Consider the following 19,744-nt stretch of genomic DNA (forward strand, 5'->3'; position numbering starts at 1 on the left):
ATTCTTTAAATATCTGTTTTAAAAAAAATCATCTTTTTTTCTTTCATTATTATTGTTGCAGGGCCTGCCGTGGAAAACTTGTGACCTTAAAGGTGCGCTTTCCAAACCAAGGTCGTCAGGTGGAAGACATTGAAATCTGGTCCCATCATAACGAAACTGTTGGTGCTGTGCGTCGACATATTTTGCAGAGACTCAAAGCAAATGCTAATGTTAAAGTGGACCTTTACATAAATGGAGAGCAGATTGATGCCAGTGAGGACAAAAAACTAATTTCTCAGATTCCTCTACGAGACAAGACAGTGAGTGATCACTTTGGTTGCTTTCAGGTTTGTTTTTATTTCTTTTTTCTTTTTACTTAAAACTGTCTTTAGAGAATTTTCAACAAAACATTAGATTAGCAGTACAAATTGTATATTTTATGTGATGTTTCTATGGAATCCCATACAAAAGAAGAATTGTGAAAAAATTCCTGTCGGTTGTAGATAAGTGGTTGCTTACAAATCCTTGATGTCATTAGTTCTAAAAGTGTCAAAAGGATGGGGTGATCCAAGTATTTACATACATAAAAGTTTGCACACAAAATTACCATCTACATTGCAGCATTAAGTTGCCTGATTGGAGATAAACATTTGGAAAATATCACACATAAATGAAATGTAGGCTCATGTAATAATTCATTTACTACTTGTTTTTTTAATGATTTGGATGCATCTTTGTAGATTTCTGCTTTATCACCAATTGCGCAGTGGTGATCACTAAATGTGTTTAAGTTTCATTTGAATTTTTTCTCACTGCATTCAAGTTGGAAGTAGAGGGTATGACATTTTTTTCCCCTGTTGGTCAAACATTCCTTGAACAGTTAGAGTTGATAAATAAATGGTATTTATATAGTGCATTTCCATACTTAAGGTTTAATGCTCGTGTCGAAAGAAAGACTAATACACAAAGAGAGACAATTCACACATTGCGACATAGACCATAATGTTGGTAAACAAATGGACTAAGCCACACAAAGCATGGCAGGGCAGCTCGTCATTAAAAAAATCAGACTGGCTGAGAGTAAAAGGGGAGTTAATATATGAAACCAGCAGTTATCGTGTGCATGAAGTCAAGTCTTCAAGTGATAATGCATCACATGCATTCATGCAGAGATGTGAGACTGTAGAGCATATGACTGTCAGTTCTGGCTCTTGTGATAATAAACGGTATGGCAGTTAGACAGCAAGATATGCCAATAGAGAGTGCTAGTGTATCAACAGTTCAATAAAGAGAAACTGGCTAGTAAAAGCACCGAAAAATAGCCTAGGAGATAGCAATTAGTATATCAGAAGCATAGATGAACAGTAAACACAGTGTGACACAAATCTACCGACAAAAACAGAAAGAGATGGAGAGCAAGCACCAGTCAGGAGAAGGGATATCACTCTCAGATCAAGAAAGGTAGTGGATCCAGTCCATTTCTTAACTTTCTAGCCAATGGATTCTGGCTGAGTTTGCAGCATGTAGAAACAAATATTGTATGCTTTATAAATATTTTGTATTTATAATCACTGTACATTAGAACCTTTAAGCATTTTTTTTAAAATGTAGGTTGGGGTTAACGCACCGGTTTGTAAGAAGCTATTATTTTGGTATAAATAGCAGTGGATGGTTCAAGTAAAATTTTTATTTTAAAAAAAACTTTATGATTACAGTGTAAGATTTTATGGGAATATGGTATATAAAATATTACAAAGTGCATTTTCCCATCGCTCAGTACAGAATGTCACAAAATATATTTAGCAGGAAAGTAGTCTTTGGGAACCATTTTGGTTTACTTCATATCCTTGTTTTGTGTTGTGCTGTACTTTGTTGCACCTTAAAGAGATCATAATTATTATGTTGTGCTGGTGGTTGGTTGTGTCAGAACTAAGGTTTAAGAATCTTGTTGGTAGACACCGAAAGCCAAGCTTGTGCCAGAACTAAGGTTTAGGAATCTTTTTGGCAGACACTGACAGCCAAGCTTGTGCAAATGGGCAGCAACATGGCCAGCAGTCCTGACAGCAGCTCCGACAGCTCAGTGGGCTCACCGCACAATCAGTATGAGGGGCCTAATGTGGAGGCAGAAAGTTGCTTGCCTGGTGTGGTGAGTTATCGAGTTCTACCTGCCTAGGGTATTTTACGATAAAATAAAGCCACTCAGTGTTTGATGTGTAAGTAGATGTTGTTCCCTTGATTTGCTTTTGTTTTTCCTCTTTATCTTTGCCTACCCTTTTTATTCTGCATCCCCTATGTAGAGTTTTGCAGAAATAAGAAATTGAGGAAATGTCAGTCAGTGAAGAAGTTGAGAAAGAGGAAATGTATGTTTCAGTAAATTTACAAAGTTATGAGAAAAAGTAAACAGTTTCTAGCTACCATTACTGGCAAATAAAAAGGAAAATTGGGAAATCCACCATGCTGTCTTATTTATTCATGTTTTTTTTTTTTTACAGCTTATGTCTCAGAACTCAAGATACAGCCAGTTCCTTTTCCAGTTGTCTGACCTCGGCTGTCAGCTTCAGGTACCTCGTCTGCGTGATAGTGCCCGAGCTGTCTTGAAACTTATGCCTGCAGGTAAGGTGATTGCATGGGATAGTAAGTGCAGTTTCTGCTTCAGTTTTGTACATGTGGATTTTTGAGAGTGGTAGTAAGGGGTTAACCGCAGTCTGCAAAACCTATTTGTTCTGTTTTTGCCACAGATGCCCATACCATGGAGAAGTTAAGGAATGTGTGTAGGGAAAATAATCGGGTAGATGGAAGTATAGCTCCAGGTCTAGAGGCCATGCTGTTCAACAACTCGCCCACACAAGTCTTGTATAATGTGGAGGTGAGTCAGTTGTAGGATAATAAATCTGAAGCTTTATTTGCCTTGACTAGCAATCTTGTATACTTGTATTTCTCTTTAAGTGATAGGGGCTAGTGATTTAATTTTGCAATAGCTTTTTAATGAGAAAAGATTAGGAATATTATTAGTATTTGTATGGAAGGGATACAACTGGTTAGTTTCCTGTAAATGATCCTTTGAAATTGAAAGAAGAGGTCATTAAACAAAGTTGTCTAAATATCAAACATTTGAAGGTTTCACTCTTCAATTCAGGATGTTTTTACTGAAAAATCTTGACAAAAATTTTGTTTAATAGAGAAGCTTATTTTGCTGACTTCATTACATGGGATCTGTGAGATGAGTAGCATTTAAAATATGTAAGTGCCGCTTTGTTGACACCTAAACAGATTTCTGTGCTTTGTTCCACTGATGCAGGTCACCTACTGTTTACTGATGCCTGCTATAGAACCTCTTTCAGAGGAAGCCTTCGAGTTTCAGGTACACATTAACACTTTAGTAACAGCTGTGTGGTGAGATCATTAGTTTTTGTAAGACTTTAAATGTTTGTTTTACTGTTTAAATTAATCCTTGAAATAATTGGCTTTCCTTTAGTTCCAATATGTGAAATAATTTATATCCTGGCAAAACCAGACTGTGCTGCATTTGTTCTTAAAATCATTTTATGCTGCCAATCTTGGAATAGTATTTTCTTCTTGATTTTTGGTTTCCAGTTTAACTTCGTGCGCAGTGGAGGTGTGCAATTAGCTCTAAATATGTTGACCAAGAACAATTTCCTGTCAAATGCAGATCTCCCAACTCGAAGGTATGCATGTGTGGCAAGGAAAGTATGTATGTCTGTGTTGTGTGGGACTAATTGTTTGCAGATATGCAAAAAGGTGTGGCAACATATGTATGTTAGTACACTTTTTTGGTGTGCATATATTAAAATGTGACTAAACCCATTTTACAAAGTCAGCATATTTTTGAAGAATAATGTGGAGAGTTGAATTGCATAAATTATTTTACTTGATGGTTTATCAGTTAAGCACAATATTGATGAAGAGATTAATATTCTGGTAACTGTCAAAAAATGTGCTACTAACACCAGAAACTCAACTTTTGTGATTTGAGTTTAGTCACACTTTAATATTCCCACTCCATCCCATGCCTTTATTTTCAATAGTTTGCCCTGCTTGATGTCGTTTTTTAACATTGAACTCCTCCTTGGCAGGACAGCATACCTGACAGTGCTAAAGATCTGCAAGTTGATGCTGACAACTGTAGGCCATGCTCGAGTGCAGGTAGTGGTAGATGCCTGCAACTCAGAGTCGCAGGTTCCAGCAGTCTCAGTAGCAGAACACAACCAAGCAGCTGCTCTACAGCAGGCCCTTCACTACATTCCTGCACCCGAGTCTGAATTCACCACTCGCGGCGTTGCTACTCGTCTTGGACAGCACATGGGGGAGCAGGTGAAAAGAAGTTAGCAGTGCGCGTGTAAACAAGTTTTTCTTAAAGTTTGATTTGTACCAGGGAGGGTTATCAGGAGCTTTTGAAAACAGCTTTTGTTGTAAATATTAGTCCCTTTTTACATCTAGATCCCAGATGCTTACTAATAAAGGAAAGGCGGCAAGAAGATTTAAGAGTGATTCAATTGTGATGTAATAGCAACTTTGTTTGATTCGTTGGAAATGGTAGTAGGGTTGTGGTGATAAGGTTGTGATGCATGTTTTTCTCCAAGTGCTAGTGGCTTATACATTTGCACTGTATCACCACCATCTACAGATAGGTACACCATCTGCTAACCAAAGATGCTGAAAGTACAATCAGACCAAGAGAAATTGCTTACTTTGAGAGAGTGCCAGAGCTAAAGCTGTGTGTGTGTGTTGTGAGCCAGCATTTTAAAAATTATTTATCTTGTCAACAGGCAGCCTTTGTCTTGCCTGACCTGAACACAGTGAAGGCTATTCAGAAGATTGCCTGGGCAGCCAGCAGTTGTTCTTTGCACTTGGTCCATACTTCTGTAGAAGATATACACCGTGCTCATGAAAAGGTATGATTTGGTGTTGTGGGTTCCTCAGATGAATAAAGCAACATCATGAAAAAAATAGGATCATTTGTTTTGATTTTGTGGGATAAAAAAGCTGTACACTTTCTTGCATATGTTAAAGCCTTGGCATGATAAACCATGTACCCTTCACTGCCCCTAAGACCACTGTGCCTTTCTCTTTATAGGCTGTTGTTTCATTTCTTAGTGGTTCATTTTTAAAAAGCATATACAGTGAAACTTTGGCTATCATCGATTTCGGTTTTTGTTGATTTTTTCCCCGCAAACAATTTCTTGGTTTTCGTCGGTTACCTCGGCATTTTAGGCATTTGAGCTCGCTGCTGATTTTGTGAAAAGAAAAGGCGACCCACGTATTCTCCTGCTCTCTGTTTGGCGTTGTGTGACCATCACTCTTGCATCTAGCCAAACAATTCCATTGCTTTCCAGTATTTTTTTTTTCTTTTTTATTGATAGCGAGGGCTAATGCTACAATTACATGTGATTCCTGAGTATACAGCATTCAGTGTAATGTGTTTATTTTGCATTTTTAGATTTCAAAATGTAACTCTTGTAAGATAAAATCATGTGCTCAAATCTCACAGTTCCTGTTACGTGTTTCCCTTGCTAATAAGCTAACTCTTAATCTCCATCATGGGACCAAAGAAAGTTTCCTGAACCAGCAGCTCTTTACATTAGTCTTTTATATTCATTTTATATTGATTTCTTATTGTTTTTCGTTTTTAATGTTTATGCTATATTTATTCTCTATAAAATGTGTTTTTGGTATGTATTTTGGAGTGTCTAAAACAAATTAATTGGATTTATATTGATTCATATGGAAATAATACGTCAGTTTTAGACATTGTCAATTGTTTTAGGACAGATTATCGATGAAAACCGTTTTCATCATGTGAAAATAACTGACCTAGGTGTATGTGATAGATCTATTTGTAGTATAGCTGTGGTGGCTGGTTCTAAATCATCATGAAGTTGATGAGTTGCTTATGATGTCCAAGACATAAGTGACATATTCTTTTTGAGCCTGTTGTATGTGCATTTGTGTTTTGTGTACCAATGGCTAGCCAAAGGAGGCCATCCAGACAGATATGGAAGACATAAGTGTGGCTCGAGAAGCACTGGAGACCCTCGCTGTGTGCCTCGCTCTCTGTCCCTCTGCTTTTGATGCTCTTCATAAAGACAAGGGCTGGCAGTGCTTCATCATTGACCTTCTCCTGCTGTGCAGAACAAAGTATGTCACTACTTCAGTTTTCAAAGGAAAAGGTGTGATTGGATGTGCAGTAGTTTGTTCAAAACCATAGAAGCAGCTTGCACCAATAATTGCAGATAAATTTGCCTCTGTGTGTGGGTAAGAGAGACGGGAGGGGAGAGTGTATGGGTTTGTATTTTTTTAAATCCACTTTCATTAATATTCAGTTTATACTTTTGTGGAGACATTAATCTCATCTTAGAGAGAGCATGAGCTCATAAAATGAAATGAAAATATGAGCAGCATGTCAAATAATTTTTTTAATTGCAGCAGTTCTTTTTCTGATGTATATATCTGATGCCTCTGGTAAATTTTTTTTTTTCTTTTGAACTTTAAAGTTAATAGTTGTGATGTTTTTTTTTTTTTTGCTTGTTTTTGTGGCATTAGATCAGTACGTATTTGCGCTTCGGAGCAGTTCTTTCTGATGGCCACCCGCTGTACCTCAAGCCATGTGCCCCTCATCTTCCTCATCACTCTTCTCTTCACAGTCTTACAGGTAGATAACCTGCGTGTGTGTGTTTCCTGTAGGGATTTATTTTACAGTTTATTAGATACATGTTGTGAAAATCTTTTCAATAAGAAAGGATGAAAGTTTTTGAAGTTGAACTTACATGTATATTTATTTTTACATGTGTTAACATTTATATGTAAACTTGTGAATATATTTCTTCATTCTTTGTGCTTACAGACGACAGCAAAAGATAATGCAAAACAGTCTCATGAATATTTCTCCCTGTTGTGTCGGTAAGAGAGCAGCTCTTTTCAGTTTCCTGTATTTTGTTTTTAAATGGGGGTTGAGTGAAATTGTTATCTAGGGTAGTGTCTTTCAACAAATAAAAGGTAATGATCTCCCTTAAACCATAGTACCTTACAAAAGGTTAATGTTAAAAACTATTACAAAATTCCTTGTGTGATTTATGTATGGTGCAATTGGATTTATAAAAACCCAGGAAAAGGTAACTCAAACAATTACTGATTTTTATTTTGTACAGTGTTTCATTTTGTATTATTACTGGTTGTTAACGTCAGAATTTTTTTATAATTTGTGCTTTTTATGTAATTTTATGTGTCCTCTTTCTTCAAAAAGATGTTTTGTAAATATTGCACTTCAAACGTTTTTGAAGAATGCCGCAGTCATTAGGACCTGTATGGTTTGTAGGCAAGTCAGGTGGCTAAATAGCCATGTGAATATTTTGCAAGATTAAAACTTCATATCAAACTCATTTATCATCGCAGAAGAGATGCTTAACTAATTTACCGAGCAATGTGTGATGTGTTTTGTTGGATGAAAAGATGTATTGGGGGAGTGGGGAGTGTGAGGCTCTTGAAATGAAGAAAATTGTTCAGTTTTCGCACAAGACAAACATGAATTATACCTGAAAACTTTGTTTCAAACACTAAGAAACCAAGAATTTCATTTACTGTATTGTTTTACAGAAAAAGAGTGCACAGTGAAAAAAAAAGGTTTTGTCTAAAAGTCATTCATCCACTTTAGGAAAATCATAGATGTTAGCTGATGTGAAAAAAAAGTCTGGATATTTCTTTTTCTTACAGTTGTCATTTTTATTTATTACAGACTTCTGAGCTATGCAGGAGCCAGTGAAGCTCAGTTGGCAACGGCTGAAACTTTGCTCAACAATGAGATCACATGGTTGAAGAAAGTGAGGGTGAGTTTTTGTCAGAATGAAAAAGTATTGTGCATCAGTGCATCACCTTCCGGGTAACACACAATTTATGAATACTTTACATTTTACCATTCAAATGCAGTTTTCAAGGCTGCTTTGGGTTGCACAAAAGTAGTTGTTCTTTGCATTTAACTCTTTTTACTTTGTAAATAGATTAAATGTGTGAAACATTAAACTGTGTTTTACAATCTTCCATAGGATCAGGTGCTAAAGACAGGTGAAGTGCAGGTAGAGGAAGCTCTGCTGGAGGGTCATCTTGGTATAACACGAGAGCTGCTGGCCTTCACTTCACCCGAAAAAAAGTTCAACATAGGGTCTGAGAATGGTGGAGCTGATCTTGTGAGGGTACGTCTGAAAATATGTAGTACGGTAGTTTAAGATCCAGCCAGTAAGAGGAGCTGCTGATATTGAGTGCAGAAATCAAATGTGCTTTTTTGCAGTAGTAGAAATGTTTAATTTAAAAATGTCTTTTCAAGAAGAGTCTGCAACAAACGATTTCAATGTTATTTTACAGGAATTGGTAGAAGATTTCATTTTTCCTGCCTCCAAAATTGTCCTGCAGTGTCGCAAATCTCAGGGCGAGTTTCCAGCAGAACAGAAGGTAGCCGTGTGCTCAAGCCCTTTGACTGTGATAGCTGCCTTTGACCTGCTGGTGGCCTTGTGTACAGGCTGCGTGCATAATCTCGAGTTTTTGGCTGCCATGCTCATTGAAATGTACTATACAAGTATGTAGTAGTGTGCAAATTTTTATTTCTATTATTAATGTTTATGCTCCTTCCATTTGCATTTTTATATTTGTCTTTGTGCATTCTATAACTTATGACAAAAGTACATGTCTAGATGTCATAACTACTTTATAGGCAGAAGTTGTTTTTCACGATTTATGTTGTAATTAGGGTGAAAGACCTGCTGCTCAGTTTTATGTTACTAAGTCCACCCAGGGCAAGGCAGGGTGTTTTAATGTGCATAAAGACATTTCCTGACACCAACTTTCCTGGGATCAGTCAAGATTGTGAATGTTTTGCAGATGAAACTCCTTTGTCAGAATGGGAGTATGTACCACCTGTTGGTCCTCGACCTCCCCGTGGCTTTGTGGGTTTGAAGAACGCTGGAGCCACATGCTACATGAACTCTGTTCTGCAACAGGTATGTAGCTGAAATCCTGGCAACTCTAATTTTCTCTTTTTTATACATTTGCTTGCTTTGTTCTTTTGGATTGACTTTTCAACGTTTGCAGAATAGCTAATCAGTTTCCGTAGAAAACACCAAAGCCCTTTTTCATCTCTCCCTAAGAAGATGTTTACAATTATGGGTTTATATGGAAAATCTTTAGCAACATTCACCAGTATTTACTGGAAAGTAAAGTTTACCCATGCCCTCCCCCCCTTTTTTTTGTCAGCTTTGTTGATGCTATTGAATGTTATTAATTTCTCTGAAAACATCACATGTTGAACATGAGAGTGTACTTTTATCCAGATGTCAAATGTTAAACACGAAACTGTGCTTTATCACAGTTCAGCAGGTGCACAGCTCCTCAGTTTCTTGAAATGTTCACCCACTCTTACCCCTTCGGGACTCTCAGAAAAGTATCCTGATGGTGTGCAGATGAATGTTTGAATTGAAAGATTCCTTTCAATAATAATGATTATTTTCAAACACAAAGGAGACGAACTTCCTGTTGCAGCTTTTTATGATAGAATCACTGCGTAGAGGAATTTTGGCTGTTGACGGTGCAGCAGACAACATTGAAGAAGAGCTCCTTAATGATGAAAAGCCTGAAAATGAGGTGAATATTTTCTCTTTAAGTAAAACTTACAATGCTGTTATGCAGACAGATAAAAAAATTCAGCATTGGAAGGTGTAATGTATCTTCCCAGAGAAAGAGTATTATACTGTATATATATTTTGACGCTTTTATCAAAATAATTTGCCGGCAAACAATTTTGAATATTTAGAAATGTTTAGCTTGTGTTTATGTGTGTATGTGATATTCGTGTGTGTGTGTGGGGGGGTGCAATTCCACTCTTTGTCTGATGATCATACTCCCACTGTCCCTGTCACCAGATTTTTAAGGTGAAGTATGGCTCAAGAAAGTTTTTGGGTGACCTGGTCGAATTTGAGAAGTATGGGTTTTGATAGTTAATGAATTCACATCTACCCTCACCCATTTTCACAGAATTGGTTTCGCCACTTTCAGACAAACATTGACAGCAATGAAGAAGAGCACAAAGATGAGGAAAAAGGGAGCCGAGATGAGGAACGCAAAGACTACAACTTGGGGGTGCTCAAACAAGTTCAGGTCATCTTTGGTCATTTAGCTGCCAGCAAACTTCAATATTTTGTTCCTCGGGGATTCTGGAAGCACTTCAAGTGAGAATCATATTTTTTGTGTTTGTTTTCTTCTTAATTTTTATATTTTATATATTTTTCGTTTTGCCATTAATCTACCATTGAAAAGAAATATTATCACCGACATGAAAAGGGCTGTTATTTATAGTCTATTAACTGCTTTCAGGTTGTAAGCATTGCTTTGAAAAATAAACTGTATGCCTGGTCATTATATGACCATGTCCTAAAACTTTGTCTTCTGGTAGAAGGGAGAAAAAGTACCCATCCAGTAGCAAGTTCTTATGAGCTATCCATATTTTAACCTTCACTTTTTCATATGTCTGTTTTGTTGTCTTTATCTGCTGTGTCTACTTCTTCAGACTGTGGGGGGAGCCTGTCAATCTGCGAGAGCAGCATGATGCACTGGAATTCTTTAACAGCCTGGTAGACTCACTGGATGAGGCACTCAAATCTCTCAGCCAGCCAACACTATTGGCTCAGCACTTAGGAGGATCTTTTGCTGATCAAAAAATATGCAAAGACTGCCCCCACAGGTAAATACTACAAGGTGAACAGAAACTGTAAGAGAGTCTTGGGTGTGTAGCACCTTGCGTGCTTTTCTTTCAGAAGAAATTTGGTGACGTATTTTCCTTTTCTGTTTCTTGTCTTAACAATTTTATCCAAATTCTAGAGAATATAACAAATGTAAACCCCACATCTCCTCCATCTTTTTAAAACATTCTTGATGCTTAGTAGTTTTTAGGGTTTTTTGGAAGTATTATGGGTTTTTATCCCAACATAAAGACATGCATAATTGTGTTGTTTCACTTTTATAGGTACCAAAGGGAAGAGGCTTTCACAACATTGAATGTTGATATTCGCAACCATCAAAATCTGTTTGAATCTCTTGAGCAGTATGTCAAAGGGGATTTATTGGAAGGTGCTAATGCATATCGTTGCGAAAAGTGTGATAAAAAGGCAAGTATTAGGGTGGTCACTAAATCTGATTCTTGAATTTGTTTTTTCAATCTTTTTTAATACTTTAAATCGTGAAAATGAGTGTCTTCTTTGATTGGGTTTTCATCACATGCACTTTATTGTCCTTTTTTTTTATTATGATTATTATTATTTCCTTTTTCATAGTATGCATTTCTCTTGCAGGTTGACACAGTAAAAAGACTTGTTATACGAAAACTCCCCAAGATATTAGCAATACAATTGAAGAGGTTTGACTATGACTGGGAAAGGTAAGCTTTTCATTCAGCAAATTTAGATTTTCACAGTTTTATTTGTAGAGAGGAAAACAAAAAAAGTGTAACACATTTTCATTTGACATTACGATTCTACCTCAGATCTTCCACCAAAGGCTCTTAAATCAATTGTCCTCTATATTTTTCCTCTAATATGAAAGAACTTTTAGTGTACATAGTTTCGACACATGCTTTCTCCTGTTTGTGCTGTTCACATATTTTAACTCATTATGGGTGTATTGATGCAATTGAGCTGTAGGCATGAAAATGTTAGCATTCTTGGGTATGAACGGTATAGGAGTTGAATGCTACTCTGTAGATGGGTTTATCTGAATTTCAGGGAATGTGCAATCAAGTTTAATGATTACTTTGAGTTTCCACGTGAGTTTGACATGGAGCCATACACAGTACAAGGCTTAGCCAAGATAGAAGGTTGGTTCTAAAGGCATAATATTTCTGCATCATTGGCATGCTTGGTAACAACACTTTTTAAAATTTGTGAAATTAATCATGAAAAGATATTCTTCAGTGGAAGTGTTTGCAAAACTTTGGTCACATTTAAAGCACAAAGCTACAATGAATCAAGATTGCATACTGTGATCTTCCCACCCCCTTCCTTTTTTAAAAAGAAAAGAAAAAGAGTTACCAAGGGTTACGAGACAAAAATCATTAACATACTATTGCTGACCCTAACAACTTGATGTGAAGTTAAGATATGAGTGCATGGTTCGTTATAACTGCACACACAGGTGAAATCATTGATGATGACCTTGAAGCAATGACTGTAACCAGTACCAAGTACCGCTTGATCGGTGTGGTGGTTCACAGTGGGCAGGCCAGTGGAGGACACTATTATTCTTATATTTTCCACAGGTATATATGTTTCTTAATGATACATCATACTGCTAGCATCATATTATTAATATTGAATGTAGATTTTAAATCTGAAAATTGTTTACTAATACAATTTTCTAATGCAGTGGGCATATCAAGGTATAATTTAAATTAAACAAATCATAAGCATGTAATCAAAGATTAATGTAATCAATAATCAAAGATGTAACTGGTGAGTAACAAATGTGTGAATTTTCAATTCTTCCACTGATCTTGTGTGCTTGTGTATACTCTTATGAGTTTCTGTTCAGACATAAGTGCATGCATTATGTTGAGAATAGTTTATTTCAAGTAATTTTTAAAATAATTATGGTTAAAAAGTATGACTATTTATACAATACTAAGGTTATCCTAGTTAAGCAAATTTCTTGGTTTTTGTACATAGCAAACAAGAGTTTGCACTTTAGCGTATTTAAAGATAGCATGCCATCCATATATACTGCATGTTCTTTTCTTCGTAATTGCTTACAAAGACCAGAAATGGAATTGTGCAACATGATAGTGAGCTTGTGATCTGTATTAAAAGGGGAAAACATGATTGTGAGCTTGTGATCTGTATTAAAGGGGACAACATGATGCCCATCCTAAGTGGTACAAATTTGATGATGGCGATGTCAGCGAGTGCAAAATGGATGATGATGAGGTTGGTAGAATTTTTTGCCTTAATAGATGGTAAGATGCTGGAACTGGGCTATTTACTATGTAATTCTGACTGCTGTTAATGTCACATTACAACTGTAGTTGCATTCTGGGCCCAGAGTGTTAAATGTAAACTTCACATCGTGACATTATAATCTGTACAATCTCTATTGTTGACATGATTATTTGCAGTCTTGCATATTTTACTTCAAATTTCTTGCAGTCTGTCTTATGGACTCGGATGTTATCAGTATGGTCACAGAGCTTTGGCAACTTTGGTTTCTTCGGTTTTCTGCTAATTAAGTTTGATCACATCCATGCATTGGTATGTCCACAGGTGAGCTGTTTTAAAATTCTGATGTTTGCATCTTCTGCAGGAAATGAAAAATCAGTGCTTTGGTGGAGAGTACTTGGGAGAAGTTTATGATCACATGTTGAAGAGGTAAGATTATTCTGTTTCTTGTTAATTGATAATTTGCATATCCTACAACACTTAACTCTATGGTATGTTTACAAAATTAATGTGTGGGAAGAGCCCTTGCTATATTGTCTCTTTCACCCCCATCCTTACAAATATTGATGTTGATTGCCAGTGTCACTATTGTTTATAATTGGGACACAAGAGTCAGTTTGATGATATACATTTAATACAGAAAGCCTTAGCACTAGAATGTTTCAAATTGCAAATATCTTGTCATGAGTGCACAAATACAAATTGAAAAAATAAGAATTCTTCCAATGTACTTTAATGTTAAGATGCACGATGGTCCTTTAGGTCAGCATTCAGGAGGCAGAAAAGGTGGTGGAATGCGTATATTCTTTTCTATGAGAGAATAGATGAAGTAAAAGAGGATCTCAGCAAGGACATTCAAAAGCTGTCAATAAGTAGGTGGTTTGTTTTTTTCCTGTTGTCTTCCTAAGGTTTTTATTCTAGATTTCAAGAGTTTATTTTCTAACTGTGGTGTTCTTTGTCTTTACCAATTGAAGTTATGATGTTTGAAGCTGGTGAATTTTGCAATCGTTATATTTTCTATTATAGAGCAGTAGTTTAAACTATCTTTGCAATAGCTGTGCATTTTCTTTTTTATTGCTATAAAGTTCTTGTAAATGAGTTTGCAACAGGAATGGTGCATGTCTTCTTTTTAGATGAATCTTCAACAGAACTCAAAATGCCCGTGGCTATTGAAAGGTGTGTTAGGAGGCAGAATGTGCTGTTCATGCATGAGAAGAACCAGTTTTCAGTGGAGTACTTCCAGTTCATGAAGAAGCTACTTACCTGCAATCACTATCTCATCAACCATGCTTTACAGGAAAAGATGGTAATTCTCCTGCTGTCAATGTGGTGACCTGTTCCCTGCTCAATATTTGCACTAAACAAAACCCCCAGATATCTAACAGATTTCTAAGTAGTCAAAGGGACTGAATGTTATTATGTCAGTGATGCACAACCTTTTTCGGCCTGCGGGCCATATCCATTTCGGACAGCCGTGTCGCTGGCCATATCCATTTCGGACAGCCGTGTCGCGGGCCACTTCACCACAAAAATAAAAAAAAAAATAGAGCAGATACCATTTTTTTATTAGAAACAAGTTGTACTTACCATTAATTATGTGGTAATTAGTGGGATATTTGAAGTTGTTTTCCCGAAACCAACTTCTGAATGTCCGGCCTCATCGTAGAGACACCAAGTCGGAGCACTGAATCGAAATGTTCGTCCATCGAAAAAAAAGATTGGGAAACGCCCCTACGTGGGGATAAATACTTCTTCTTCCTTTTTTTTAGTTTTTTTAAGGTCTTCTTTTATTACTAACATGCCGATTTCCTGCACTGTGGGCAAAAGTTTCGCGGGTCGGATGGCACCGTGTCGCGGGCCGGATATGGCACCGTGTCGCGGGCCGGATATGGCCCGCGGGCCGTAGGTTGTGCATCCCTGTATTATGTGATTCTACTATGCATAGTTCTTGTAAAAACTTGATTTCATTATTGCTGGAAAGAGCAGTTTCATCTAACTTGTAGATGGGCTGGGGACGATTAGTGTGTGAATGTGTATATGCTGTCATCAATAGTGCATCTTGAAAATAAACATTGTGCTGACCTTTACTCTCACAATTTCCAAAAGTAAAAACATGTACACCACTGTTCTAGACTCCAGATGTGGAACAGATATCCCTCACCAGTATAAAGCTGGGCTGCAAGTTCCTTTTCAACGTTGGTTTTCATACAAAAAAGTCATTCAGGTTAGGATACATTTTAAAACAGGTGTATAATATTTGCCATAATTTTATAATTTTTGACATATGCAGTTCTGAATAATAAGTCCAGATAATTTGTAACAGAATTTAAGGCCACTATTATTTCAGGGGTTACTAACAGAATATTTTTGGTATTTTTTTTAGAAATCTTGCTATTGTACATGTACTAATGGGTTTGTTGCAGAAGTTGTGCAAGAATTTCAGGTCATAAGTTTAATGTAAGAGTGTAAAGAAAAGTACTTATTTGGGTAATAAATGTAAAACTGTTGAGTCTGCTGCTACATTTATTTTAGGTTTTAGAAAAGTGCTTATTATTTGTGATCAGAGGCCCTGCAGGGGACTGGTATGATGCTCTCCACATGCACATTCGCTGCAGTCCAGGTGTGCGATCATGGATGGCACACAATGTCTTATTTAATCATCCATCTCGCTTTGCTGAATACCTGTTAGAGTGTCCAAGCTCAGAGGTGATGGCTTGCTTTTTTTCTTTCCTTTCCTTTTTTTTTGTAGGGGGAGAAGAGGTGGAATTGTTGTGATGAACAGAGTAGTGACATTCAAACTCTTCAGTATTTGCAAAATCAAAATAGACAAAACATCAGACATTATTTTCAATTGTACATCATAATTTTAGAACATAGCATGCTCAAAGCTCTCACTTCTAACTGTAAAATTAGAGACACTGGTTTTTATTTGTTTTTAATGCAGTGTTGACATATGTCTATCTGAACACAGGTTCGTAGTGCTTTTGCGAAGATCATTGTGATTGTGGCCCATGTGTCACTGCAGGATGGGCCCTGCCCTCCACCTCTTATACAAGGACTTTACAGTAAGTAGTCACGTGGTTTTGTGGGTCTGTGATTCAAACAAAAGAGGAAAGGGAAAAAACAGTTTTGCTTGGAGTATGGTTAGTATCTCTTATTTAGTATTGTTTAAATCGCTCATATCCTGAAAAAGTCTTGATAACTTATTCAAGTTTAAATATAAGAAGACTGTGGTAAAAAGCAAGGGATTTTGAAAAGACTGAAGCTGATAAAAAGAGCTTTTTTCAGACCCAACATTTTTCCTTTTTTTTTATAAAAAAAACAGCATTAGGTATTTCATTAAGGGGCTGTTGTCACTTCTAGCAGAGGGCTTAAAGAAATACAAAATATTTGTCAGTACAGGCAACCCTGCCATGTATGCCATGTTTTCATGTTTAGTCTCATTTGGTTTGATATTGCAGCCAACCAGCCAGCAGACCCTAATGCAACACTAAGTGATCATATACTGAGTGCAGTGCTGGCATTGTTACGGAAGGAAGTTTCTGAACATGGACGGCACCTACAGCAGTACTTTAACCTGTTTCTCATGTACCTTAATCTTGGTGTTCAAGAGGTATGTACTAATTTTTTTTTTTTTTTCTACAATCGGTGACTTGTGCTGACTTGTTGTTTTATTGATGCATCTGTGTGTAGGACTGAGGGAGAGATGTGGTTGTGTGAGCAAGTTGGGTGGGTAGGTATGTGGGCTTTGAGCACATACCTTTTCTGCCTCTGTAAGACCTAGAGTTCATTTTTTGCTTAAAGTAGAAAGCTTCTATGTGGGTTCCTTTTAGAAGCTTTGATTTAAGACCACATTAAATGTGGTATTTGTTGAATTTTATCATGAATGCTTCTGTTTTAAGAAAATGCAACTTCTTCGGCTAACGGTGCCTGCACTGTTTATGCTGGTGGCATTGGATGAGGGACCAGGGCCCCCGATCAAGTACCAGTATGCTGAGCTGAGCAAGTTGTACTCCGTTGTGTCACATTTAGTGAGGTGTTGTGATGTGTCACACCGCTGCCAGTCCTCAATTGCAGTAAGCAGATTATAGTTTTTATATATTTTAGTCTTTTACCCAAGGTGGGTGGGGTTCTTAACAAGCTGCAGTTTGGCTGATATTTGATTGAACCAATGATAGAACATTAAGGGGCAAGCAAGTGGGACTGACTGTGAGATTTGTTTTGCTGAACTCTTTAAAAAGTTTCAAGATGGTGGTAAAGAATTTATGCTTTTATTCCTGATAACAATTTGTGTTTTGTGCTATCTGAAAATGATTTCTACTCAAACTTTACCAGATGACATGAGCCTAGAAGTTTCCTTACTTTCAACGTCATCCACCATTAACTGTTGTGGCCCTAGGCTCCTCAAGAAGTAACAAGGAAGAAGCGAAACACCCATTAGCTGACTGCTAGTTTTTTGGTTTTTTTTTCGTCTGCAGATGCCTTTTGCAGCCTTTTTGCTACGGCATCGTTCAGCCATAGTTCCACTATTGTGCAGTGGTGTTAAGGTGTTTTCTAATAATGGTCACCTATACATTTATGTTTCACTACTATGGTACTGTGTGTTTGACCTTCGATATTATGTTTTCAGAGATTTTTCTTCAAGAAACTTCAACTTCTGAATGACGTTTGCCTGTAGCTTGGTAGTGGTTGTATATGTCATCACCCCATAAGTATTATCTGTGGTTTCTGATCAGTAAGCCACTGCTGGTTTTATTTCAGGATAGAAAGTTATCAAAAGAAACATGAGTACTGCCCTAATCAGGTGAAAGAAGTTTATAATTTTTTGCATCCTGTGCTTTTTCAGGAAAAGTGCAGATTGTATACCTGCATACTAGCCCATTTTTTGATGCTTGTAAGCCAGTTTTTCCTCTGGCCCCTACAGCATCGATCACTCTCCAGGGTACTGCGAATGACAGTCTTTGACAAGGTGTCATGCCAAGTTACATGACCAGAGCAGTTTATGTCACTTGGTTCTTGCAAGTTCCTGGTGGCCTATGAGTGTGGCAGCTGTGCTTCATACAAAGTCATTGCTTTTATGTTCTTTATACCAGATTCAGAGCAGCCTCTTTAGGCACATGTTCTTGAATTCTTCATGTTTCAGTGGATTGTAAAGTTAACCTCATCAGTACCCAGTCCGCAGGTTTGGATGGTGGGTTCCTTCTCTGACATGTAAAGGTCTGCTGTGGTGAACTAACCCCTCTGCAGATGTTTTTTAGATTTACAAGATGACAACATAAAGCCCTCCTTTGGCTCCCCTTTACTTCAGCTATGCCAACCGTGCATAAAAAAACTGGCAGTCAGCTGATAGTAAAGCCTTTTATAGGCCATGGAGGGTAATTCAAGAGAAATACTAGCAAAGCAAACCTTGTCTTTGAGTTTGATTTCCTCTCTTAAAGAGAAAGTAAGTTCGAGGGCTGACAGCATAAATGGTAATGAAACTGCTATGGTTGTGTCATCTGATCAGTCTTGAACAAAGACTTGAGAATTTAAATTTTCTTCGTGTTCAAGTGGTCAGGATTGGCTTGTATTAATGAGAGATTGGACTAACATTTTTCATTGGCTTGACTTCAAACAGAACCAGCCTCCACTGGCCAACAACCCATTTGCTGACAGCCACTGTCCGCAGCCCTTGATGCCTATCCAGCCACCAGTTGAAGATATTCTATTTGCACGAACAATTTATGTGAAGAAGCTTATTGAAGAGTGCAACAACACAGAGGACACAGCAAAGCTTCTCAAGGTAAGCCATCTCAATTGCATGTCAAACAACAGATTGTTTTTAGGTTTTTGACATATACAGTAGAAAACTTTTTCTGAATTATGACAACTGATAAGAGAAGATTTACTCATGATGTTTCTGGACAAATTTTGCAGGGGAAAAAAAAACAGACGATGAAAAAAATGAGATTAGGAAATTAAGTTGAATTTTGTATTTTTTGTGCTGTTATAGTGATAGTGCTTTGGCTGACAATATCCACATTTCTGTTTCAGTTCTGTTCCTGGGAGAACCCCCACTTTTCTTCTACAGTTCTTAGTGAGCTTTTGTGGCAGGTATGGCAAGCATAGTTTTGGACTGAGATCACTTCAGCATTATTTATATGATTTGGAGCACTCTTACATGATTTACGTATTATGTCAACCTGTTGAAAAACATCGACTAGCTGCATTCTTGAAAAGACTGTCAGGATATAAATTCCCACCATTCCTTCACCAACTGTGTGTTACCTTCCTTCCTTCTACTCCTAATAAAAAATTAAAAACCATTTCATAGAAGTCCTTGCTTGTGCAGGATGTTTCTTAGTGCCAGTTTTTCTCAATGTATCTGTGTGTGATGTTTGCAGTATACACATGAAATCATGAATACCCAACAAGCCGTGCATGCATAGAAATTTTAAAACTGCTTCTCAGGAATAGATGTGCTGCTGAGTTATGCATAGTCTTTGAAGGGAGCTAGTCAAAATGTTTGATTTGGATTAATGTCTTGATGTCTGTCTCTTTCCTTTCAATAGGTGGCTTACTCTTACACCTATGAGCTGAGGCCCTATCTGGACCTTCTGCTGCAAATGTTGATGATAGAAGATTCATGGCAAAATCACCGCATCCACAATGCTCTGAAAGGCATCCCTGATGACCGTGATGGGCTCTTTGACACCATTCAACGCTCCAAGAATCATTATCAGAAACGTGCTTACCAGTGCATCAAAATGATGGTGTCTCTATTCACACAGTGAGATTTTTTG

At 37.2% G+C, this 19,744-nt stretch overlaps 1 protein-coding gene across 1 annotated transcript in view; it reads left to right on the top strand.

Moving 5' to 3' along the window:
* LOC112555900 (probable ubiquitin carboxyl-terminal hydrolase FAF-X) overlaps positions 1-19,744 on the top strand; it is a 41,059-nt gene that overhangs the window by 15,622 nt on the left and 5,693 nt on the right. Inside the window, 34 exon segments of the mRNA XM_025224471.1 lie at positions 62-326; positions 1,988-2,125; positions 2,472-2,592; positions 2,718-2,845; positions 3,278-3,340; positions 3,574-3,665; positions 4,074-4,311; positions 4,767-4,892; positions 5,969-6,135; positions 6,541-6,649; positions 6,842-6,897; positions 7,730-7,820; positions 8,037-8,183; positions 8,353-8,563; positions 8,866-8,984; positions 9,523-9,624; positions 10,036-10,208; positions 10,547-10,720; positions 11,003-11,144; positions 11,328-11,413; positions 11,757-11,848; positions 12,166-12,289; positions 12,875-12,953; positions 13,327-13,391; positions 13,725-13,834; positions 14,096-14,268; positions 15,095-15,186; positions 15,527-15,668; positions 15,934-16,027; positions 16,424-16,575; positions 16,865-17,038; positions 18,580-18,744; positions 18,996-19,055; positions 19,514-19,731. Of these exon segments, the coding sequence (XP_025080256.1) occupies positions 62-326; positions 1,988-2,125; positions 2,472-2,592; positions 2,718-2,845; positions 3,278-3,340; positions 3,574-3,665; positions 4,074-4,311; positions 4,767-4,892; positions 5,969-6,135; positions 6,541-6,649; positions 6,842-6,897; positions 7,730-7,820; positions 8,037-8,183; positions 8,353-8,563; positions 8,866-8,984; positions 9,523-9,624; positions 10,036-10,208; positions 10,547-10,720; positions 11,003-11,144; positions 11,328-11,413; positions 11,757-11,848; positions 12,166-12,289; positions 12,875-12,953; positions 13,327-13,391; positions 13,725-13,834; positions 14,096-14,268; positions 15,095-15,186; positions 15,527-15,668; positions 15,934-16,027; positions 16,424-16,575; positions 16,865-17,038; positions 18,580-18,744; positions 18,996-19,055; positions 19,514-19,731 (4,488 nt within the window).

This window comes from Pomacea canaliculata, linkage group LG14 (genome assembly GCF_003073045.1).
Source record: "Pomacea canaliculata isolate SZHN2017 linkage group LG14, ASM307304v1, whole genome shotgun sequence".
NCBI classification, from domain to species: Eukaryota; Metazoa; Mollusca; class Gastropoda; order Architaenioglossa; family Ampullariidae; genus Pomacea; species Pomacea canaliculata.